The following is a 21,902-nucleotide window of genomic DNA, read 5'->3' on the forward strand; positions in this document are numbered from 1 at the left end:
TTTTTTTTTTTTTTTTTTTGTAGATTTCAGATTAATGCAGATTTATTCTAACCATTTAAGATATATAAAAAAAAAATTCAAAAATTCTTATAGATAGCACATAAATACGTTTTATTTACAAATTTAGCAAATAATCTCTAAAGTTCTAAAAATAACATTGTTTCAAAATTAAATGCTAAACTTTAAATACTGAAACATTTTCTCTAGAAACAATAGATGACCCAAACTTAAAAAAAAAAATTCTAAAATATAGGTTAAATTTTACAATTGTATCAATTAGTGCTATTTTGTAAATTCGTGGAGTGTGTTATATATAATTGTCTATGAAACTTGTTTTAATATTATTTTAAGATAATTCTCTTTAAGATATACTAATAGTAATATCCTACACATTTATATGTGAAACGACCGCACCCGAATTTTCATTACTCGTACATGACACACGGGAAACAATCACAATGAAATCCCATAATTCTGACGAGACAACCAGCTTAGAAATCGTTTTTTACAAAAACTTTCATAATTAGATTGTTACGAGCAGAACGAACTGGGGTACAGGCTACGTCCAACTAACCCATACTTCGCATCAAAACACAGTCATACGAAGGTACTTCGGGTCCACAAGCACCTTACATTAGACTTCAATCACCCCTATCAGACTCTTTTGATGTCCGACTGGACAAGTCACTTGTCTCCACTTCCTGGAACAAGTTCACTCACTCATGTATCCCAAATATCACCTCATCTTGGTACATAGTCGCAAAAAAATCGATTCCTAAGCGACCAAGTAACAAAACAGATAGGCTGGAGTACTCCTTTCAATTCCAGCCACGTACTCCGCCTCACCAACAATCTGCTTTCGACCCACACTGGCCATACCACAGTCCAATAACCACGACTACGATTCACCCATAAGACTTCCACTCAACCGCTTAAGCATTTCCGATAATTCTTGTCGGAAACCAAGCTAACACAACACACTCTACAAGAGCTAGCCGTTGAGGTCGAGCGACACCACCACCTTGTGTCGGTCGACATCCCCGCTAGGCATCACCAACCTTTGCTCTGGAGTTGATCGAAACCTCCACCTGGTATCGATCGTCACAAATCGCGAACCACTCTCGAACAACATTGATAATGTCGATCGACACCCTCCTGGTGTTAGTCGACGCCCTCGACTTCACCTCTGTCAATTTTCCAAGTGTGCAACCACAACCTAGGCTCCTCCTTCTGCCCCTCTTGGCCCCAAAACTCTAATCCTTTTCCAACATCGATTCTCTAATTGATTATAGACCAAAACAACACACTCACCAGGACAAGGAGCTACCTTGACTCTCCACACTCTCCCACTCAAGGATCCAAACGTCGAGACACCATGTTAACACCATCCCTCTTGTCTCTCTCTCTCCCGTGAGCCTCTTTCTCCATCGTCCTCCACCAAGAGGCCGAGCCTCCTCTACATCTGTCCCCAAACGCAGACGACGCTGCTCCCTTTTCTTCTCCACTCATGTCCCATCCCTAAGACCAAAGCACGCATTTTCTCTCTTCTCTCTAAGGCAGAAACTGGCTGGGGAAGAGAATCCATAAAACAATTAGGGTATCTCATTTTATAAGGAAAGTTTAGGATTTCTCAAAAACGCTTAAACCACATAAAACGAAGAAAACCAAACCGACTAACCTGAAACGTTGCTACCCTTTGGTGTCGCTCGACACAAAGCACGCAAACTTTTCCAGGTTACGGGTGTTACAATATGATATAAAATATTAACTCATTTGATGAAATACATGTCTATATTAAAAAAAGTAAAATTATAAAAAATAATACAAAATAAGTTTTTTTTCTAAATTTAGTAAATCATCTCTAATATTTTTAAAATAGCACCATGTTTCAAACTTAAACTTTCAAAATTAAACCCTAAATCTAAACACTATCTTCTAAAAACTATATCTTAAATATAAAATAAGCAACCCAAACCTAAAAATTATATTTGAAAATAAATTTTAAATATTATAATTATAATTTTGTCAATTAGTGCTATTTTTTAAAAAATATTGGAGCGTGCATGTGATATAATATTCTAAAAAGAAAATTTATTAGTTTTATTTTAGAGTATATCTTTTAAACAAGTTACAAAAGTAATAAATCATAAATGAAACATCACGTATACCTAACATGAATAAAACTGCGTAAAACTTTTATTTGATACATTATATCCTTTCGTAAAAAAAACAGTTATTTATGATATAAAAAGTTCCGTATCCGTATAGTTAAATTAAATCAATAAAATGGTTGAAGGTTGCTTTGACTTACTACAAAATTTGTTTCAAGTAGTGAGGTTTTGCATTGCGATGTAATAAAATATAACACATACACATGATTCTTTTTGTTAACAACTTTATATTAAAAAATCGGATCAAATGAGGCAATTCGATAAAATATATAGTATTTTTAATTTGTTATATTTGGTGTTGCACGTAGACGTGTTTAAGTAGTTGGGTAGTCTACATAATGATTTTGGTAAATGTGTTTTTTTATTTTATTCTTATTTATATATTTCTTTCTACAATATATATACATGAAACGAATTCGAAAAACTCAAAAAAGGAGAAGTATTTTGCTTAGGACTCTTTTTTTCAATTAGAAGGTTTTCCTCTGGTGAAAAAGCTGAAGTATATTGGGAAAATTTTTTTTTCGCCGGATTTGATCGTATCTTTCCTGTTTTTTTGTAAATATTTACTAAATCTTTGAAGATTACACGACAAGTTCAACCTAGTTCTTCAGCAAACCAACACCGTCAGAAAATATTCCTCCGGCTTACACTCAAAATCTAGAGTTGATTATATGTGAAACACCTATGGAATACGCCTTAGACAAAAGCTTTGCAAGAGATGTCGCTTGATGATGATCAGCCGATTGTTCTACAAGATCTCCCTCAGTTTAGTTCTTGCGTTCGAAACGAGCATAGTATCATAGGGAAACTTCTTTGTCCAGAAAATCAGAAGATGTCCAGTCTGATTCATGAAATGCCACGGATGTGGCGAGTCTACAACCGAGCCAGGGGTATTGCTCTGCCCAATGATAGGTTCCAGATCATATTTGACTCTGAGTCAGATCTCTCCACGGTACTTGACACTGGAGTCTGGACTTTTAACGACTGGAGTGTCACCTTGGAGCGATGGGTGGAAAAGCCACCAGAAGACTATTTGAAGGTTTTACCGATATGGATCAGACTAAGAAACATCCCGGTGAACTATCTTACCGCGGATACCATCAAGGAAATTGCAGGGCAGATCGGTCGTGTCACACATGTGGCTTTTGACCCACTAAAACCTTTGAGTAAAGGATACGTCAGGGTTCGTATCTTGTTTGATGTGAGTAGACCATTGAAGAATTCTCGAGAGCTTCAACTACCATCCGGAGAAACGGTTGCTATTGGAATTGAATATGAAAGGATCCGACGTCGATGCTATCAGTGTCAGAGACTTACGCATGATAAGGAGAGATGTCCGTTTAATCCTGTGAACCGGCAAGTGCTTGCTACGGGAGGGATTAAAGGTGCAGCTCTGGTCCCAAGTCGGCTTATCCCGAAGATCAGCAATGATGATCTCCTGTTTGGCGTCCTCACGGACGCGGATGTGGGTATTGATCCAACTACAAGCAAACCAAAAATAGCTAAACCTGTATTGGATGAGATGAGGCAATATCTTTCGGTTGCTGATCCTCAGCTGAAGAAGGTTCATATTGAGAGAGTACGCCAATCTGTGTGGAATTTGGAGGGTGATACGGATGGTCAACAACGACTCCTTCGTCTGGAGGCACCACTGACTTTTACCACGAATGTGGATAAGGGGAAGGGCTTGGTCTTTAACTTTGAAGGGGTGCGACCTGATGCAAACTCTGGAGAAGCACATTCAGCCCCGGTTTTGAGAACTGAGAGTGCTCTAGACCGATTAGCTTTTCCAAGCAACTCCTCTGCTATGTCGTTTGCTACAACTTCAGCGGTAGGCTTGAGATCTACGGAGGTGAGAGATAACTTCTCTACTGGTACTATCGGACCCAAGCCTAAGCAAGTGAAGAAACATCGCCACCCAAACAAGTGGATACGTAAGGCTCAAGCTATCCAGAATACAAAGGTGTCTGCATCAGATAATGAGGAGACACTTTTGTCAAAACGAAAAGCTGCAGATGAGGCTTTGATATCATCCAAACAGGCCAAGCGTGGCAATGATACGGTGGTTCCCTCTGAGGAACCGCCGATGCAAGTATAAGTTTTATGAGCTGGAATTGTCATGGTTTGGGGGGCACGTTGACAATTCCAACTTTGCGGGAGATGAGGCGTACATATTTCCCGGATTTTCGGTTCCTCCTGGAGACAAAAAACTCCAGTTCGTACGTGATGAATTTACAGAAGTCGTTAGGTTATGAGAACTCGCATATAGTCGACCCAGTGGGCCTGAGTGGCGGTCTGGCTCTGTTTTGGAAATCGACTTATGGAGTGCAAGTTTTGAGGTCGAATACAAGGATAATTGACGTAGAGGTTAAGCTAGGATCAGTCAACTTTTTCATTTCTTGTGTGTATGGTGATCCGGTTTGTCAACAAAGGCAGCTAGTATGGGACAGTTTGATCTCCATCGGTACGACAAGAGATGATCCCTGGTTGGTTCTGGGGGACCTTAATGAAATGGTTGACAACACGGAGAAACTTGGAGGCCCAACACGGTCGGAATCGTCGTTCTATCCGTTCAGGAATATGATATCCGATTGCCGTTTGCGAGAGGTGCCTAGTATTGGCAACAAGTTCTCGTGGGCAGGGGAACGTAACAAGATGTGGATACAATGCTGCTTAGATAGAGCCTTGGGAAATGCTGCTTGGTTTCATCTTTTCCCACGCGGGCAAGTAGAATTTTTAGAGAGGATTGGCTCTGATCATCGTCCTCTGTTTCTGCGGTTCATAGGTGGCAATGATACTCATAGAGGCCGATTTATGTTCCAAAAGCGATGGACGTCTAAACCGGAGTTTGCTCAGATAGTGAGGAATGGCTGGTCTAAAGATGATGAGCGAGGACCACAATCTGTGTTAGACCGGATTGCGACTTGCAGGAAAACTATTTCGACATGGAAAAAATCAACACAGCAAAATTCTAAAGAGAACATTGCATCCTCTCGCCTGCAACTCGATACAGAGAGTACTAAAGCACAACCAGATCTTCACCTAATGAAGAATCTACGGTGGGAACTAGCTGAAGCATTCAGAGCAGAGGGGCTATTCTGGAAACAACAAAGTCGTAAAAATGGATGCAGGAGGGTGATCGTAACACTCGATTCTTTCACGGAAGTGTACAACGCCGTAGAGTCCAAAACAGAATCCTTTCTCTCTTAGATCAAGATGGTGTGGAGCATTTTACAGAAGGATCTAAGGGTGAGATCGCGGTGTCATATTTTCGTGATATGTTCTCTACTTCGAACCCTGAGATGATATCGGAGGCTCTTGAAGGCATGAACCCTTGAGTTACGGAGCAGATGAATAATGAGTTGATCAAACCACCTTCGAGTGAGGAGATCAAAACTGCAGCCTTTAGCATTCAGGGAGATAAAACACCGGGGGCAGATGGTATGACATGGAGGTTTTATCAGGAGTATTGGGATATTGTTGGCCCTCAAGTGATTGAAGAGGTCAAACAGTTTTCTGAATCTGGCTCTCTCTTATCGGAGTGGAACTATACCCAGATTTGTCTCATCCCAAAAAAGCCAACACCAGAGAAAATGACTGATTTGAGGCCCATCAGCTTATGCTCGGTGTTATACAAGATAGCCTCCAAAGTATTATGTGCGCGACTCAAGCGTTTTCTTCCCACGATTGTATCGGATACTCAAGGTGCATTTGTCTCAGGGAGATTGATATCAGACAATATTCTTATAGCTCATGAGATGATCCATGCCTTGCGAACCAATCCACAATGTGATGAAGACTTTATGGCGATCAAGACTGATATGTCTAAGGCTTACGATAGTGTAGAATGGAAGTTCCTCGAGGAGCTATTAATCAGATTAGGGTTCCATATCAAGTGGGTCCAATGGATTATGAGCTGTGTAACCTCGGTCACATACTCAGTCCTGTTGAATGGTTCATCATATGGCTACATTAAACCCGAACGTGGAATCCGTCAGGGGGATCCGCTTTCACCATTCCTCTTCATCCTCTGTGCTGAGGCGTTGGTCCACATCATGAACAGAGCAGAGATGGAAGGTCGTGTCACAGGAATGAAACTATCCTCTTCCTGTCCTTCGATCCAACATCTTCTTTTTGCTGATGACAGCTTATTCTTATGCCAAGCTAATCTTCGAGAATGCTCTGAATTTTTGAAATGTCTCAAGTTATATGGGGATGCTTCAGGACAAGTTATTAACTTTCAAAAATTGGCTATTACATTTGGCAAAAAGATGGATCCTTATATGCGTCACTTGCTTCGATTATTTACCGGTATTGAGCAGGAGGGTGGTACCGGCAAATACTTGGGACTGCCGGAGTGTTTCAGTGGATCAAAACGAGACCTGCTGCAGTTCATAAGTGATAGCCTCAAATCTCGACTAAGTGGTTGGTATGAAAAAGAACTTTCCTTGGGGGGCAAGGAAGTTTTGCTTAAGTCCGTGGCTATGGCGCTTCCAGTCTATGCCATGTCATGTTTTCGGTTAACGAAGCACCAATGTAGACAGCTCACAAGTGCGATGTGTTAATCTTGGTGGAATGCAAGTGAGGATAAACATAAAATGCATTGGGTGTCTTGGGAGAAAGTGTGTCAATCGAAGGAAAATGAGGGTTGGGGTTTCGAGATATTGGCCGGTTTAACCAGGCTTTGCTAGCCAAACAAGGTTGGAGGCTCCTTGACTCTCCTACTTCTTTGGTAGCTCGAGTTTATAAAGCAAAATATTTTGCAACGGTACCTTTCCTTAAAGCAAGAATTGGATATCGGCCATCGTATGCTTGGCGGAGTATTATGTTTGGTCGTGAGCTCTTAGAGAGAGGTGTCATGAAATCTATTGGCAATGGGCAGGATACTAGGGTGTGGCTCGATAAATGGATATTTGATGAGATGCCACGACGACCTTGTAACAGGGAGCTACGGATTGACTTGAACCTCAATGTCTCGGCTCTCATTACTGAGGGTGGGGAGTGGAATACACAGACTCTTCATGATCTGTTCCCTCCCTGTGAGATAACACGGATTCGGTCGTTTCCTCCAGCGCAACATCTTCATGACCGACATGTCTGGGCATACACTCAAGACGGCCAGTATACGGTCAAAAGTGGTCATTGGCTGTTGTCTCGAGAGAATGATCTGTTGAACCCACTGTCCGCAGACATGAATACAGTTAACAAGGTTAAACAAAGGATATGGGAGGTTACAACTGAACCTAAAATCCGCCTTTTCCTGTGGAGAGCTCTGTCGCAAGCTCTGGCGGTTGCAGAGTGTATGCGAAGTCATGGACTCTCTATTAATCCTCTATGTCCGGTTTGTCAAGCTGCTGATGAGACAATCAACCATTTGTTATTTACTTGCCCTCTAGCGTGTGGAGTCTGGTCTGGAACTGGTCTTCCTACCCCGTCCCAAGGTTTCTCTACCTCGGTTGTGGACAATGTTTCCCTGGTCTTAAACTACATGCACAAACATAGCTCATTGAAAGTACCAGGCAAGCAATCCCCTGGCTTTTATGGGGGATTTGGAAGGCTCGTAATGCTATCATTTTTGCACAACGGGATCAGGACTCGCATATCATCGTAGCCATTGAGGAGGCGGATGAATGGTTGAAACAACAGGCGCTAATTTCTCAGGCTGCCGCTAGAGAAACTACCCGACATGCGCAACACATTCACCGTTGGATCCGTCTTCCGTTTGGTAAACTTAAGTGTAACATTCATGCAGCATGGGGCAAGGATTCTTGGTACTGTGGTGGAGCCTGGATACTGAGAGATCATACTGGAAATGTTGTGTATCATACGAGGGATGCTTTCCTTCCGAGAAGCAACATAATTTCTGCTGAGCTTAATTGTCTTCTTTAGTGTCTCCAGAGCCTTACCATCCTACATTGCACGTCTTGTGAAATCTGGACTGATTGTTCGCCGGTGGTGATGGCATTAGAATCTCCGGCAAAATGGCCAAAATATCGTTCTGACTTAGATAAAATTATTAATGCAATACAGGTGACAGGGGAGTTTATTATCAAGCTTTCTTCACCAAAAGCCAATTCATTGGCTAGGGCGATTGCATCTAGTGTTACTCGAGAGAGTCGACTTCCATCATACCTTGCTTTAGGTGGCCCTGCTTGGCTTCAGCATCAGATTGATCGTGAGCATTGAGGCATAGAACAGCCTTTTATATTTTTACTCTGTTTCTTACCTTGTTCTTTGGTGTTCAATTTTTGTTTTCTTTGTATTTGTACTTTCCCTCCTATGGGTTTTTTTTAATTCAATCAGCGTTAAAAAAAAAACAATATATATACATGTATTTAGGTTCGGCATCTCAAATGATATGAAGATAAGTTGGTTACTACTTCACTAGTGCATAATCTTGTGTTTCAAATCAAACATTGCCTAATGCCTAAACTGTTTATTTGATTGTAAACCTAAACTGTTTTCATTTTTAATGAAATATATACATTCTTAGCAAAAAAAAAAAAAATGTAACGTTGCCGTCTGCATGAATATAATAAATGTGTAATAACATTTTTACTAAAATATTTACATTCTCAAATCATTTACTTTGGAATAAAACGTAATCAATAACAATAAATGTCAATTTTTTTGAATAAAGGATGGAAAAAATATCATTTAAAGAAAAGAGCTGTGTAGCCAAAGTGATGGGGACGATCTTGTCAGTGATGGGCGCACTTGTGGTGATTTTCTACCACGGTCCACGCATTTTTGTTGCATCTTCTCCGCCGTATGTAAACTTCCGTCAGCTTTCTCCACCGTTGTTTTCATCTTCAAACTCTGATTGGCTCATCGGAGGAGCTGTTCTAACCATACAAGTCATCTTCGTTTCTGTTTGTTACATTCTACAGGTACCACATTTTGATACCTATCTATATATAGTATAAATAATTTCTAAATTTATGTTTGAACCGAAGTCAATAAGAGAGAGGAAACAACTTATAAAAGATGTCGGCTTCATTCTTATCATATAGAGAATTGATATCATTCCAATGATTTTTCTATGTAACTATTTTGGACAGGCACACATAATGAGTGAATATCCAGCAGCATTCACAGTCTCCTTTCTTTACACTATATGTGTTTCAGTCATTACCACAACGATTGGACTAGTAGTCGAAAGGAACAATCCAAGCGTTTGGATCCTTCAATTCGATATTACTTTGGTCACAATTGTAGCTGTGGTATGTTATATACATTTTCTATTTTTTTGTTTTAAAGAAAAAAAAGAATCAAAATACTTTCTTTTGCATTTTAACATAGTCTTCTTTATAAAATATTTCAGGCAACAATAACTTCGGTATCCTATGTGATTCATTCATGGATAATACAATACAAAGGACCTGTGTACCTTGCCATATTTAAACCTTTGTCTATTCTAATAGCAGTGGTTATGGGCGTGATTTTTCTCAACGATTCTCTCTATCTTGGATGGTATATGAATCATTAGTCTTCATACACATTATCTATTAGAAAGAACATCTACTCATCTTCGATTTTGTGTTTCATATTACAGTTTGCTTGGAGGAATTTTGATAACGTTAGGCTTTTACGCTGTAATGTGGGGCAAAGCAAACGAAGAGAAGGATCAGTTGTTATCATCTTCAGTAAAAGAGAAAATCCCTCTTCTACTGAACCGCAAGAACGACCAAGTTTAAAATAAGTCATATGTTTGTAGGTATGTTACATACCGTATGTAGAAGGATCTCTAAGATCCATAAGATAATATGAAGATATTGTGATGTTTATTTTATAGATACATAGCCGGAAAATGACACATGCACGCGGCCGTTGAATATATATGTTTGTGAAAAGTTTGTTTGTCCTGATGGTAAAAACAGTGTATAAATGACACAACACTGATTTTCTTCTTTTTCCATGTTTTTTTCTTTAGAAAATTTATAACAAGCCTAAAAAGAGTTTTCAGCTTAAGGCCCTATAATTCTTTGGGCCAACTCTGTATAGATATATAAAGATTTAATTCTATCTTAGTTTAGAAAACAATTTTACTATATAAAATTATGTAACTTAAAGCTTATGGGAGTCAATATATAATACTTGCAATTCTAAACAATCATCGATCTCTACATTGTATCAGAACATGTTTGTTCCCGAAATCTATTACAGTAGAACCTCTATAAATTAATATTCTTTAAATTAATATTTGCTATAAATTAATAAATTCTTCTGGTCCCAAGTTGGGCTGGTGTAAAAAATTACACATTTCGATAAAATAATATGATAATAATTTTTTTGGAAATCCTATGTAAAAATATGGTCCCATAAATATCATAAATTAATAATCAAATAAACTAAAATATATATATAAGAAAATCTAGTGAAATATAATTTTATTTTGTTTGTGTATTCTTGAATTTGTATACTTATTGGAGCTTATCTCTAATCTTTTTAGTTGATGTCTTCTCAAATAGCATCCAAAAATTGTGGAGAGACCTAGATATAATAATTTTTCTTTACATATAACTGGTTTTAAAGATACCGCAATATTTTCTTCGACTTCATCATTAACATGAAGGATAGTAGTAACAATTTCTTCTAAACTCTAAACTTCTGACATTGATCATTTCCACCTAGATACATAGTAAATAATCATCCTATTATGATAGGCAAGATTATAAATTAAGAAAATTTTTTAAAAATATGAATGATAACAAAAGTATTTTATTTTGTTATAGAAAATGAAAATGAACGAATCTCTTCATAAATTAATAAAATATTAATTTATCGATAGATTAATAATTATTAATTTATCGATAAATTAAAACTTCTATAAATTAAGTAAAATATAGTGGTCCCGACCTTATTAATTTATAGAAGTTTTACTGTACTTTATTTAAAGTATTGAGCTTTTTATTTTAGTTTATGTTAAGCCAAGTGCTTCCACAAGATAATGAATCTCTGAGACCTAGTTTTTTTGCTTGTCGTTGACAACAATGACATAGACCAGCGATAGCATTTGATGTTTGTTTGCTTGTCGATGCGAGTTGTCATGTTGTTGTATTGTTGCGAGTGATTGATCTTATATTTTTGTTAAAAAGTTGATTTTTTAAAAGTCTTTAAATTTCTGTTTATAAATTTTGAAAATTTAGAATATCTACACATCAATAACATAAACTATTTAAAATATATTAAGAATCTACTATGAAATATCTAATAAAAATAAAAAATACAATTAAATTTGAAGTTTCTTAAAATCTGAATTGATGGTCGCTACCTTTTAGTTGCTCAATGAGCAACAATTAAATGATCGTGGTTTATTCGCTAAATCTAAACCATGGAAGCTAAAAAGTGTAACGTCCGTGAACCGAGTTCCGGTTTTGGAGGTTGGTATTAAATAGTGGGTTTGTGAAATGAATGGTTGGTTTGTGATTTAATCAAGTGTTTGTATTGTGGTTTGGCATAGACGGTTTTATGGTAATATTGGGGTGTCGAGCGATACCAAAGGTGGTGTCGGTCGAAACCAGCATGTTTTTATGTGTTTGGGTTGTAGGAGAACGGCTGAAGTTAGGTTTGTATGAGGAAAGTTTGACGGAGGTGATGCCAAGGGCGTCGGTGTCGAATGACATTGGGAGGGTGTCGATCGACACTATGTGTGCTGGATTACAAGTGGTACGATGAGTAACGATTGACACTAGGTGGAGGTGTCGATCGACAATGGAGGAGTTGATGGTGCATCAGAGTATTTTTGGGGAAATGCTGTTCGTGGCTGGATGGAATCAAAATATTTCAGCCCACTTCTCGTGTTACTCGGTCGCTAAGGATGGTTGGTTATGCGACTCAATAACTAGATGATTTGGTGTTTGGTGTATTTGTGAGAGTTTTTGTAAGGAGCGATTTCTACGCCGGTTGTCTCGTTGAAATTATGTGGTTCCGGTGAGATCGTTTCCCATGTATCCTGTGCAAGGAATGAGTGTCCGAGTGCAGTCATTTCACAAAGGCAATAATTTTTTTGTATGAATTAAAGACAATATTTATCACAGGGTTGTTGTGTATAAATTAAGTATTGTCTACTCTTTGCTTCTATTTATCTGTTAACTCAATCATATACCAACTTTTTTTTTTAATACTACAAAGAAGATACATTTTGTTTCTCCCTTTCAATAATTAGTGTTAACCAAAAGTGGGATAATACGATAAATGATAACAAAGTACAAAGAAATAAGAGACTTGTTTAGCAATAAATTCCACCAAAATTGAAACAAGCGTTCGTCCGTGGTCGCAACCAACAAATCATGCTGGCTAGCAATCAGGCTAACCACCTTAAGCTACGGCATCCAGTCTCACACGCCCACTCCCCCCGCTCTCGGGTCGCAACCCTCGAGACATACTGGCTCACTGCCGAGCCGCGGCTCACAGCTACGGTATCCAGGAAGTCTCATAAATCCCGCTCTTGGGTCGTCACCCTAAAGCGCGCTCTCGGATCGTCATCCGAAGCAAACATACCACTCCCACTCTCTGGCCACAAAGTCCATCGAGCTATCGGTATCACATGAGTTGGGCCCACACAACCTTGAGCAAACAAGTCTGATGTCATCGAGTATCTCCCGACTAGATCTACCTCAACACTTTCCATTAATAGGCAAGCTTTAACTATTCATAAAACTTCTCATTTTTAGAAAATTTCCTTTTATAACGATATTCTATTTATGGAAACTTTCCATTTATAGCAACCTTCTATTTATGGAAACTTTCCATTTATAGAATTCCCGAGCTATTTCTCTTTTTCCCATGACAACAACAGTCAAACATAAAGAAAAAAAACTCATTTTTATTAATCTCAAAAATATCAAGATCGTTACAACCTCAACGGAAATACTTAATGAAAGAAAGAAACCAAAAGCTCAAACTAAGTGCCGGAATGGACACCCAGTCCTCCCTTCGGCTGCGCCGCAACCTCCATCATCTGCCTCCTCTAAGGACAGAAAGGCTTGATATGCCCCTCCTCCCCACAATGATAACACACTCGACGGTACTCCTGCGAGTCACCTCCCCTGGGACCGCTTGCCGACACGTGATCCGTGCTCCCGCCCCCATAGCATCCCTGGCCACCTTGGTTTGCCACTGTCGTCTCTTCCCGCTTCCTTTTACGCCTTATCTCCAACTGCCTACCCTTGCTTGGAATGCTCTGATCCAATGTCTCCTCTGAACGAGCCCTTGGACTGACCACCACTAACTGTGACCTCAAGTCATCCTCTATTCCAGCTGCAACCTCAACCAGTTCCCCCCTTGTAGCATAGCTCCTCACTCTGCACCGAGTCCTCAGATCATCCCGCAAAGCCAACAAGAACCTCCGCACCTGAGCCGACTCTGGCTCCCATGCCCGGCCTGCATACCCCACAAGCCGACTGAACTCTGCATCCAGCTCCCGCACAGTGCGGTCCCCCTGAGTCAACCCCAGGAACCGTGCATCCATGCGATCAAGAGCCTCCTGTGGAAAATACTTGGAGTTAAACTCCCTCACAAAGTCTCCCCAAGTCATATCCCGCTGCACCCTCCGTGCTGTCACCGACCTCCACCACACACGTGCATCTCCTGACAGGTAATGCACTGCCAAATCCACTCTATACTGGTCAGGACACCGAAGCGACTGGAAAATATCCTCCATCCGCTCCTTCCACTCATGAGCCACACTTGCATCCGTACCTCCCGAGAAAGACCCTGCTCCCACTCGGTGCAGCTGCTCCATCATCTGCACATACTGAGCGTCCACTACCTTGGCCCCCGGCTGCACACCTGCCTGCAAACCCGCCACATGCTGCACCGCTGGAACCTGCCCACCTACCACTGGCGGCACCCCTGGAACCTGCCCACCAACCACTGGCGGCACTACTCGAACCTGACCACCAACCATTGGCGGCACTGCTCGAACCTGCCCACCAACCACTGGCGGCACTGCTGCTGGAAGCCGCGCCAAAACCTGAGCTAGCAAGTCCATCAAGTCATCCTCCCTGCCTGGAGCACCCTCTGCTGCAACCCTCACACCCGGGGCAACACCGTGACCGACACCGGGCCCATCCGCCCTACCGCCACCCAAACCAGCCTGGTCTCCAGACACACTAGGATGACCTTGTGACTCCGCTACCTCTTCACTGGCCATGCTCTGGTTCACACTCACACTAGCCTCGGGAACCTGACCTCACCCCCGACCATGACCACGACTAAGACCATGACCACGCCCGCGACCAACAACACCCTCTCTAGCCATCTGCACTACCCAGAACAGAAGGCTAAGCACACAATTCAAAACCGCACATAAAGTACACATCTTACCGTGAAATCTCATTGAAGGCTCGAAGAGGATGATACTAGGACTCCATACCACAAACAAATTGACTAACTATGCATATTCAATCTCTTCACACAACATTATGCATCAATCAACAGGAAAATAATTCCACCAATTAAATTCTTAAACCGCTCTAAACCATTCTCTTAACCATCCTAGAACCGTACGGGCTCTGATACCAAAATGAAATAACCCGACCTATATTTTTTTAAAAAAATTAAATACAATACATAATTAAGCATTCCATACTACTTAATTAAACCAACCAACAGTAAACCAACATCTAAATAACATGCACAGCGGACACATACCAATTATACAAAACCAATACAATAACATTTCTAATCATTCTATCCAGCAACCTAACATAACACTAACCAAGGTTACAACAACATAACCAATAAATCCAATAACACACAAACAAGACCCTAGATCATCATCCTCCTCATCGCCATGATTCCACGATCACACTTTGCCTTTACCTGCACACCACAAACAACAATTGAGATGCGTAAGTATTATCATAAATACTTAGTGAGGCCATCCTCCCATATACTAGGTTATACACACAAGCATATGAGACTCTCATGTTTAAGCACACAAACAAACACACAACAATACATCAAACCAGGAAAATCAGTCTCAGATGAGACTAGTGTCGACCGATGCCTCATCGGTGTCGATCGATGCTAGAAAAACTGGTGTCGACCGATGCTATACAGTGTCGACCGATGCCTCACGAAATGGTGTCGATCGATGCCTCTTCTGCAGACACGATCTGCGCGAACACGAACGTGGATCCCTCGTTCCAATTCATCTTGAAACCGTCTCAAACTCACCCAAACACCTCGAAAACCTCTGGTAAACACGAAAACAATGAACCCAAGCAAGCAAACCACACAAGCAACAAAGAAAACACCCAAAAAAAAGAGATCTCATGCTTAGATCAACCATGGTCAAGAACTCACCTCAAAAACATGAAGATTGGGTTTAGAAATCGATGGAATCAACACCTCCAGGAGCTTCTCGTTCGCTCCCAGCAACAAATCTTCCTTCTCCAGCCACAGATCCTTCCAAAAACGCCAAGAACAGACCCAGAAACTCACAGAACCACTCTCCAAAGCTTTCTCTCTTTTCTCACTTACCGGTGACAAACAAAACTCTCTCAACCCTTAATTCGTTGCTTAACACTTATAAATGCGATTTAGGGATTCTAACTGAACCAAACCGAAACAAACGGCAATTAAAACAAACCAGACCAAACCGAAATTCATGGTGTCGATCGATACACCAAGGGTGTCGATTGACACCCACACCAAAACTACAATATTTGGTTTGCGGATGTTACATAAGCACCCAAGCACATCATTTGAGAATTACAAACTCAGAATAAGCATAAGAGGACTAAGAGAAATTACAACTATCGTTCATCTCGTAACCGCAAACCTTCCCTTTCTACTAGAGTCTTCCTTTCCAGTTGACTCCCACTGATGTGTCACTTAACGCTCCGTTGACCCATCTGTTCATTTTTTCTTGCGATAATACGTCTCGTGAATCTTATCAAAACTCCCTCTCCGGATAAACAACTTGTCCTCAAGCGTGAACTGAGGAAATATCTAGACAAAGTCCTTCGATAACATCCATGAATCCTCTGAGTCTTGCTTATCAAACCAATGGACCAAAAACTCACGAGCTCCAGAGGTAGTAAAACGTACATCCACAATCTTCTCACGAAACAGAAACTCATCTTCAATCAATCAAGGTGGATCAGAGTTTTGTACCTTTTGACAATCCCCAATCACCACTTTCAGCTGAGAGCCGTGAAAAACGTTGTGAATCTTAGAGCTCAGAGGCAATTGCAAACGATACGCCACTGCACCAATACGCTCTAAAACTTGAAATGGTCCAAAAAACTTAGCTGCAAGCTTCTGGCATGAACGTTTGATCACCGTCATTTGACGATAGGGTTGTAGTTTGAGATACACCCAATCTCCCACCGAAAATACCACACACGTCTATGTCTATCCACATGTTTCTTCATCAAATCCTGAGTATGTTGGAGATTACTGCGGATGTGAGTCAACATAAGATCCCTTTCACGCAATTGAACCTCCAACTCACAATTATTTGTAGAACCTTTTTCAAAATTTATCAAGGAATGTGGATCTCTTCCGTAAACCAGCTTAAACGAAGTACTTTTGATGGCTATGTGATAAGCCGTGTTGTAAGAGTACTCTGCCCAAGCTAAAGATTTGAACCATGTCTGGGGATGACTTGAGGCAAAACAACGTAAATATGTCTCCAGGCAACGATTCATGACCTCCATATGACTGTTGGTTTGTGAATGATACGCTGTACTGAACTTCAGTTTAGTGCTTGCCAACCGAAACAACTCCTTCCAAACGCTTCCCACAAACACACTGTCTCTATCGGACACAATCAATTTTGGAAATACATAAAGCTTAACTACTTCAGACACAAACTTCTGAGCCACATCAATTGCTTTAAAAGGATGCTTCAACCCTAGAAATGTGCAGCTTAATTTAGTCAAGCGATCCACCACAACCAATACAACATTGATACCACCTGATGTTGGCAACACTTCTATGAAATCCTAAGAGACATCCTCCCATATTGCTGTTGGAATAGGTAGTGGTTGCAACAACCCTGCTGGAGCTAAAGTAGAATACTTGTGAGTTTGACAAGTAGAACATTCTGTGACATACTATTAGCATCTTTTTACATTCCTGCCCACTGAAACACTTTTTGAATCCGTTTGAGTGTTTTTAATATACCTACATGACCACCAATCTTGCTATCGTGAAACTCATAGAAGATCAGAGGAATAAACTTGGAGGACTTTGGAATCACTAACCGTCGTTTATACCATAGTTTCCCCTCCACAATATGATAGTGTGGTTGATCATTACCAGAGCTCATGTGCTTTATCGCAGACTGAATTGCCACATTAGAATCAATTTCTTTATAAAGATCTTGTAGTTGTATTGCCGCCGGAACCGTGAGAGCTGTTAATGAGGCTGACACCGGATGAGGAATCTGAGATAACCCATATGCCGCCTTATTTTCCATACCAGGTTTATAGAAAATAACCATATTAAAACCTAGAAGCTTAGTTAACCAGCGTTGATATTCCATGTTCACTTTTTTTTGCTCCAACAAAAACCTCAAGCTTCGTTGATCGGTGTGGACTTCAAAAATATTTTCCCAACAAATAGTGCTTCCACTTCAAAACCGCCACCATAATGGCCATAAACTCTCTCTCATATGCTAAGCTGGTTTGAGTTGTTCTCATGTCGTTAGCCCGTGAATGAAATAGGCCAATGGTCTCTTATTTTGAATAAGAACTGCTCCCACTCCTGTCTTAGAAGCATCAGTCTCCAAAATATTTTTTTTTATCGACATCGCACTCTTCATGTTGTTAGAAGCTTCTTGTGCAAATGAACTCCACTGAAAACTATTTTTCTTTAGTAACTCTGTCAGGTGTTTAGTGATGATTCCATAGTTTTTAATAAATTTTCTATAATATCCTGTAAGGCTTAATAATCCTCGTAGCTGTCTGATATTGTTAGGTACAAGCCATTGTAACATAGCCTCTGTTTTACTGTATTTGTAGCAACACCATCCTTGGAAATAATATGAACAAGATATTCAACACGGAATCCTCCAAACAAGCATTTCTTCTGATTTGCGAACAACACATTGTCCTATAATACTGCAGAAGAAACTTTCGCAGATATGGTTTGAACGCCTTGTTCATCAGCGCCTGAATTGTAGCTCGGGCATTAGTGAGGCCAAAAGGCATTACTAAAAACACGTAGTGGCCTTCCAAAGTGCGAAAAGCTGTTTTCACAATATCATCCTCTCTCATCAGTATCTGGTGATAGCCTGAACGCAAGTCGATCTTCGAAAAAGTTACAACACCATGTAACTCGTCTAACAACTAGTCTATAGTTGGAATGGGAAATTTTTCAGGTACAGTCACTCTATTCAAAGCCCTGTAATCAACACAGAATCTCCAAGAGGAGTCCTTTTTTTTTACTAGTAAGACAGGACTAGAGAAGGGACTACTGCTGACTCGGATAATCCTAGCTGATAACATTTAACCTACCATACGCTCCATTACTTCCTTCGTGGCATGAGGATACCTATACAGACAAACCGTGATAGACTGAACTCCTGGTTTGAGAGTAATATTGTGCTCTTATCCTCTGATTGGTGGTAAATCGATTGGTAAGGCAAAAATAGATGCAAACTTCTCGAGAACCTTGGCAATAACTGGGTCTACTATCACAGTAGAAGTAGCAAGTTGAGTACCATTTAGCTCGTTCACAGACTCCTAAAGTAAACATTGTTGAACTGGAGCATCTAGTATCTTCATAGATAGAGGAGGACCATGTAAGGTAGGATCTCCCAGCAATGTAACTTGCTTGCCTTTATACACGAAATTCCAATTCCTGCAATTTCCAATCCACTTCACATTTCCCCAATGTTTCTAACCACTGAACTCCTAAGATGATATCAACGCCACCAAGGTCCAGAGAAATGAAATCACTCTCAAACTCCACTCCAGCTAACTGATGTACTTTCTTGCAGATACCAGAGCCATGCACAGAAACACCGTTCCCCAACAGCACTTCCAAACTATCTGCTTTGTGAGTCTTAAGTCTAGACTTAGTAACCACAACTGGTGTAATGAAATTGTGTGAAACTCCTGAATCTAAGAGTACCACCACTCTACACTTGCCAATATGGCCTACCAGTTTTGTTGTCCTTGGAGAATGGAGACCGAGAAAAGAGTTCAGAGATAAGCATCTCACTTCTAGAGTGATTTATCTCCTCTATAACGTCGGTCTGTATCTCCTCAACCATAACTTCCAATTCTAAGCCATCCATGATAGTCAACATTTGTAACTCTTTCAAATGACAGAGGTGACCCCGAGAGTACCTCCCTTTACATTTAAAACAAATGCCCTTGCTTCTCATAACATCGAACTCTTCCAAAGTGTGACGCTGATGTGGTTGAGTTGCTTGTTTCGTAATTGTAGCGGTCTGTACCACTTGATATGTACCACCTGTAACGCCCCCAAACCATAACATGGCCAGACGGCCACGAACCGCCCCAGAACGCCACTTTGTAAACATTCACCAACGATCCGGCCGAGGTTCAAGAACACATCGGGACCCTTAGCCAGTCCGTCGGTGACGTTTCCAACCGCATGGAACGTCTTTTAGGCTTTACAACCCGTGAAACATCCCAGGTGTTGAGCCGACCCGGACAAGGTCTATATCAGTTATAACCCGTACAAATAAGAAATCCGAATATATTAATTACTTAAAGAGTTCATTACAAAACGAAACCAAAAGGTTTAAAGAGTTCAAGTTCGAGGCTTAGAGGCAAAGGTCGATTACAAAATAACATACTTTATTTTACAATAGACACACAACCTACTCCGGGGTCCTTCTCGTTCACCACGCCCTCTAGTTCCCTCTAGGGTTTCCTGCAAGGCAAACACAGTTCCGTAAGTAATCATAAAGATTACTTAGTGAACTTAGGATTCCTGCAAAAGCATAATAAATCCCCAACCCCAAACCCCAAACAACAATCAAGCAACAAGCAATAAAGCAATCAAGCATGCAAGCAACAATCAACTTTCAACAATCAGAGATAGCAAGCGGAAGATAATGAGCTAAGCAAATTAGTCTAGCAAGCAAATCAATCATCTACGACAACATGCAATAAACTTGAATAACAACAAAAGTTTTAAACAAGTTTAATTCCTTTATGGGCCCGGTATGCTTCCCCTCCTCATCAACTCTGTGAACACCGCATTACAACTACAAAGGCATGCAACCGGAACTTCACCCCAAGCTACACCGTCGTGTAGACAGCATCGGCCAGGGTAGCGAACCCAGTAACCTCCAAGCTCTTCGTCCCAGACCCTACAGTCCACGAACATGGGTTACAAGTCGCGACTGCATGATGTACGGAAATGGTCTCAGGACAGCCATACCCAAGTCTTACTACGCTAGCCGGACTTTCTCGAGGACTACACGCATTAAGACTTCAACAACTAGATACTTGTGTTTTTATGGTTTTAAAACTCATAATTTTACAAGTATCTTAACTAGCTACAATCTCCAATACTAGAACCTTTCGAACTAGTACCGCGAGTAGCTCTCCACCATGTTACAAACTCCATAGCTAGAACATTCCGAACTAGCTATGAGTGTAACCTCACAACACATGCATTTAAAAAAGAAAAATCACAAAGATAAATCAAGTAAAAATGCATCTAAAACACCAAACAAACCATTTACTATGTGGAAGTCAATCGACTCCAATTAGCTCGGTGAAGTGCGCCTGAACTCACAGATAACCGGTGATCTCTTGTAATCGGTTCTCTTGACAGCGTTCCTCTCACGGCTCTACTTCGGATGCTTTCCCTTGTTGCGATCGAGTTCCTTCTTGATGCAACACTTGGCGATGGTCGATAGTCTTGACTTGCACTCGTTTCATTTTCATCTCTTCCTTCCCTTCTCTCCTTCCCCTCTTCCTCACCCTTTCTCTCTTTTCTTTCTTTTCTCTTCTTCTTCTTTGGTTGTGAGAAATGAGAAAAGGGAGAGGACTCCTTTTATAGAGAGTTTGGACGGCTGGAGCAACCAATGCATGTAGTGCACTTGGTCGATCTCCTCTTTCTTCCTTTGAGGAAACTTGGTGACAAAGCTACCTTCAGACCATAGAATCTCCTTTGTCTCCCTTCTTCCTCTTGCATGAACCATCATTGGCCGCTTTTTAGATTGGTCTAATGATGATGTTCCTCACTTTCTCTTGCATGAGATGCAATTGGCCAAACACAAAAAGTGCTAGAGATTCTTGTCTCCCACTTTCTTGCATGAATTTTGATTCGCCAAATAGAAGAGACAAGCTTTTTAAAATCCGGAATCTTGTTGGCTCGGTTGGTGATACCGTGAGGTTGTCGACGGTATGCGTCACGGCACAGTTTCCGTCGAATTCTACAGCAAGCCTCGGACTACTCTGCAGTAAGTCTTGGCTCTTGCGGCACGTCTCGGCAATTTGCGGTACGCCTCGGCACTTTGCGGTACGTCTCGACACTTTTCGGTACGCCTCGGCACTATCGGCCATCTCTCGGCTATCGTCCAAAATTCCTCGGTCTATCGGGAATTCCTCGGACACTTCGGCAATTCTCTGTCTTTTATCCTTGCTTTCTTTCCGAGAAACTTCCAGGTCCTTTTCGTCATGGGTTTTTGTTTTGAAATTTACCCCATGGCGAGGGTCACTACACCACCAGTCAATAGCAATGGTTTACTAGACTGATAAGTGTTAGGTGGTCGAGATACAAACT

The 21,902-nt window shown here is 40.8% G+C and overlaps 1 protein-coding gene across 3 annotated transcripts in view; it reads left to right on the top strand.

Moving 5' to 3' along the window:
- LOC104710654 (WAT1-related protein At3g28070-like) overlaps positions 1-10,084 on the top strand; it is an 11,218-nt gene extending 1,134 nt beyond the window's left edge. For all 3 annotated transcript variants that reach the window (XM_010427290.2, XM_019230406.1, XM_019230407.1), the window contains 4 exons: positions 8,812-9,061; positions 9,233-9,394; positions 9,496-9,644; positions 9,727-10,084. In XM_010427290.2, coding sequence (XP_010425592.1) covers positions 8,812-9,061; positions 9,233-9,394; positions 9,496-9,644; positions 9,727-9,868 — 703 coding nt within the window. In that variant the 3' untranslated portion in view covers positions 9,869-10,084. The remainder of the gene's footprint in view (positions 1-8,811; positions 9,062-9,232; positions 9,395-9,495; positions 9,645-9,726) is intronic.

Source organism: Camelina sativa, chromosome 9, assembly GCF_000633955.1.
Source record: "Camelina sativa cultivar DH55 chromosome 9, Cs, whole genome shotgun sequence".
NCBI lineage: Eukaryota > Viridiplantae > Streptophyta > Magnoliopsida > Brassicales > Brassicaceae > Camelina > Camelina sativa.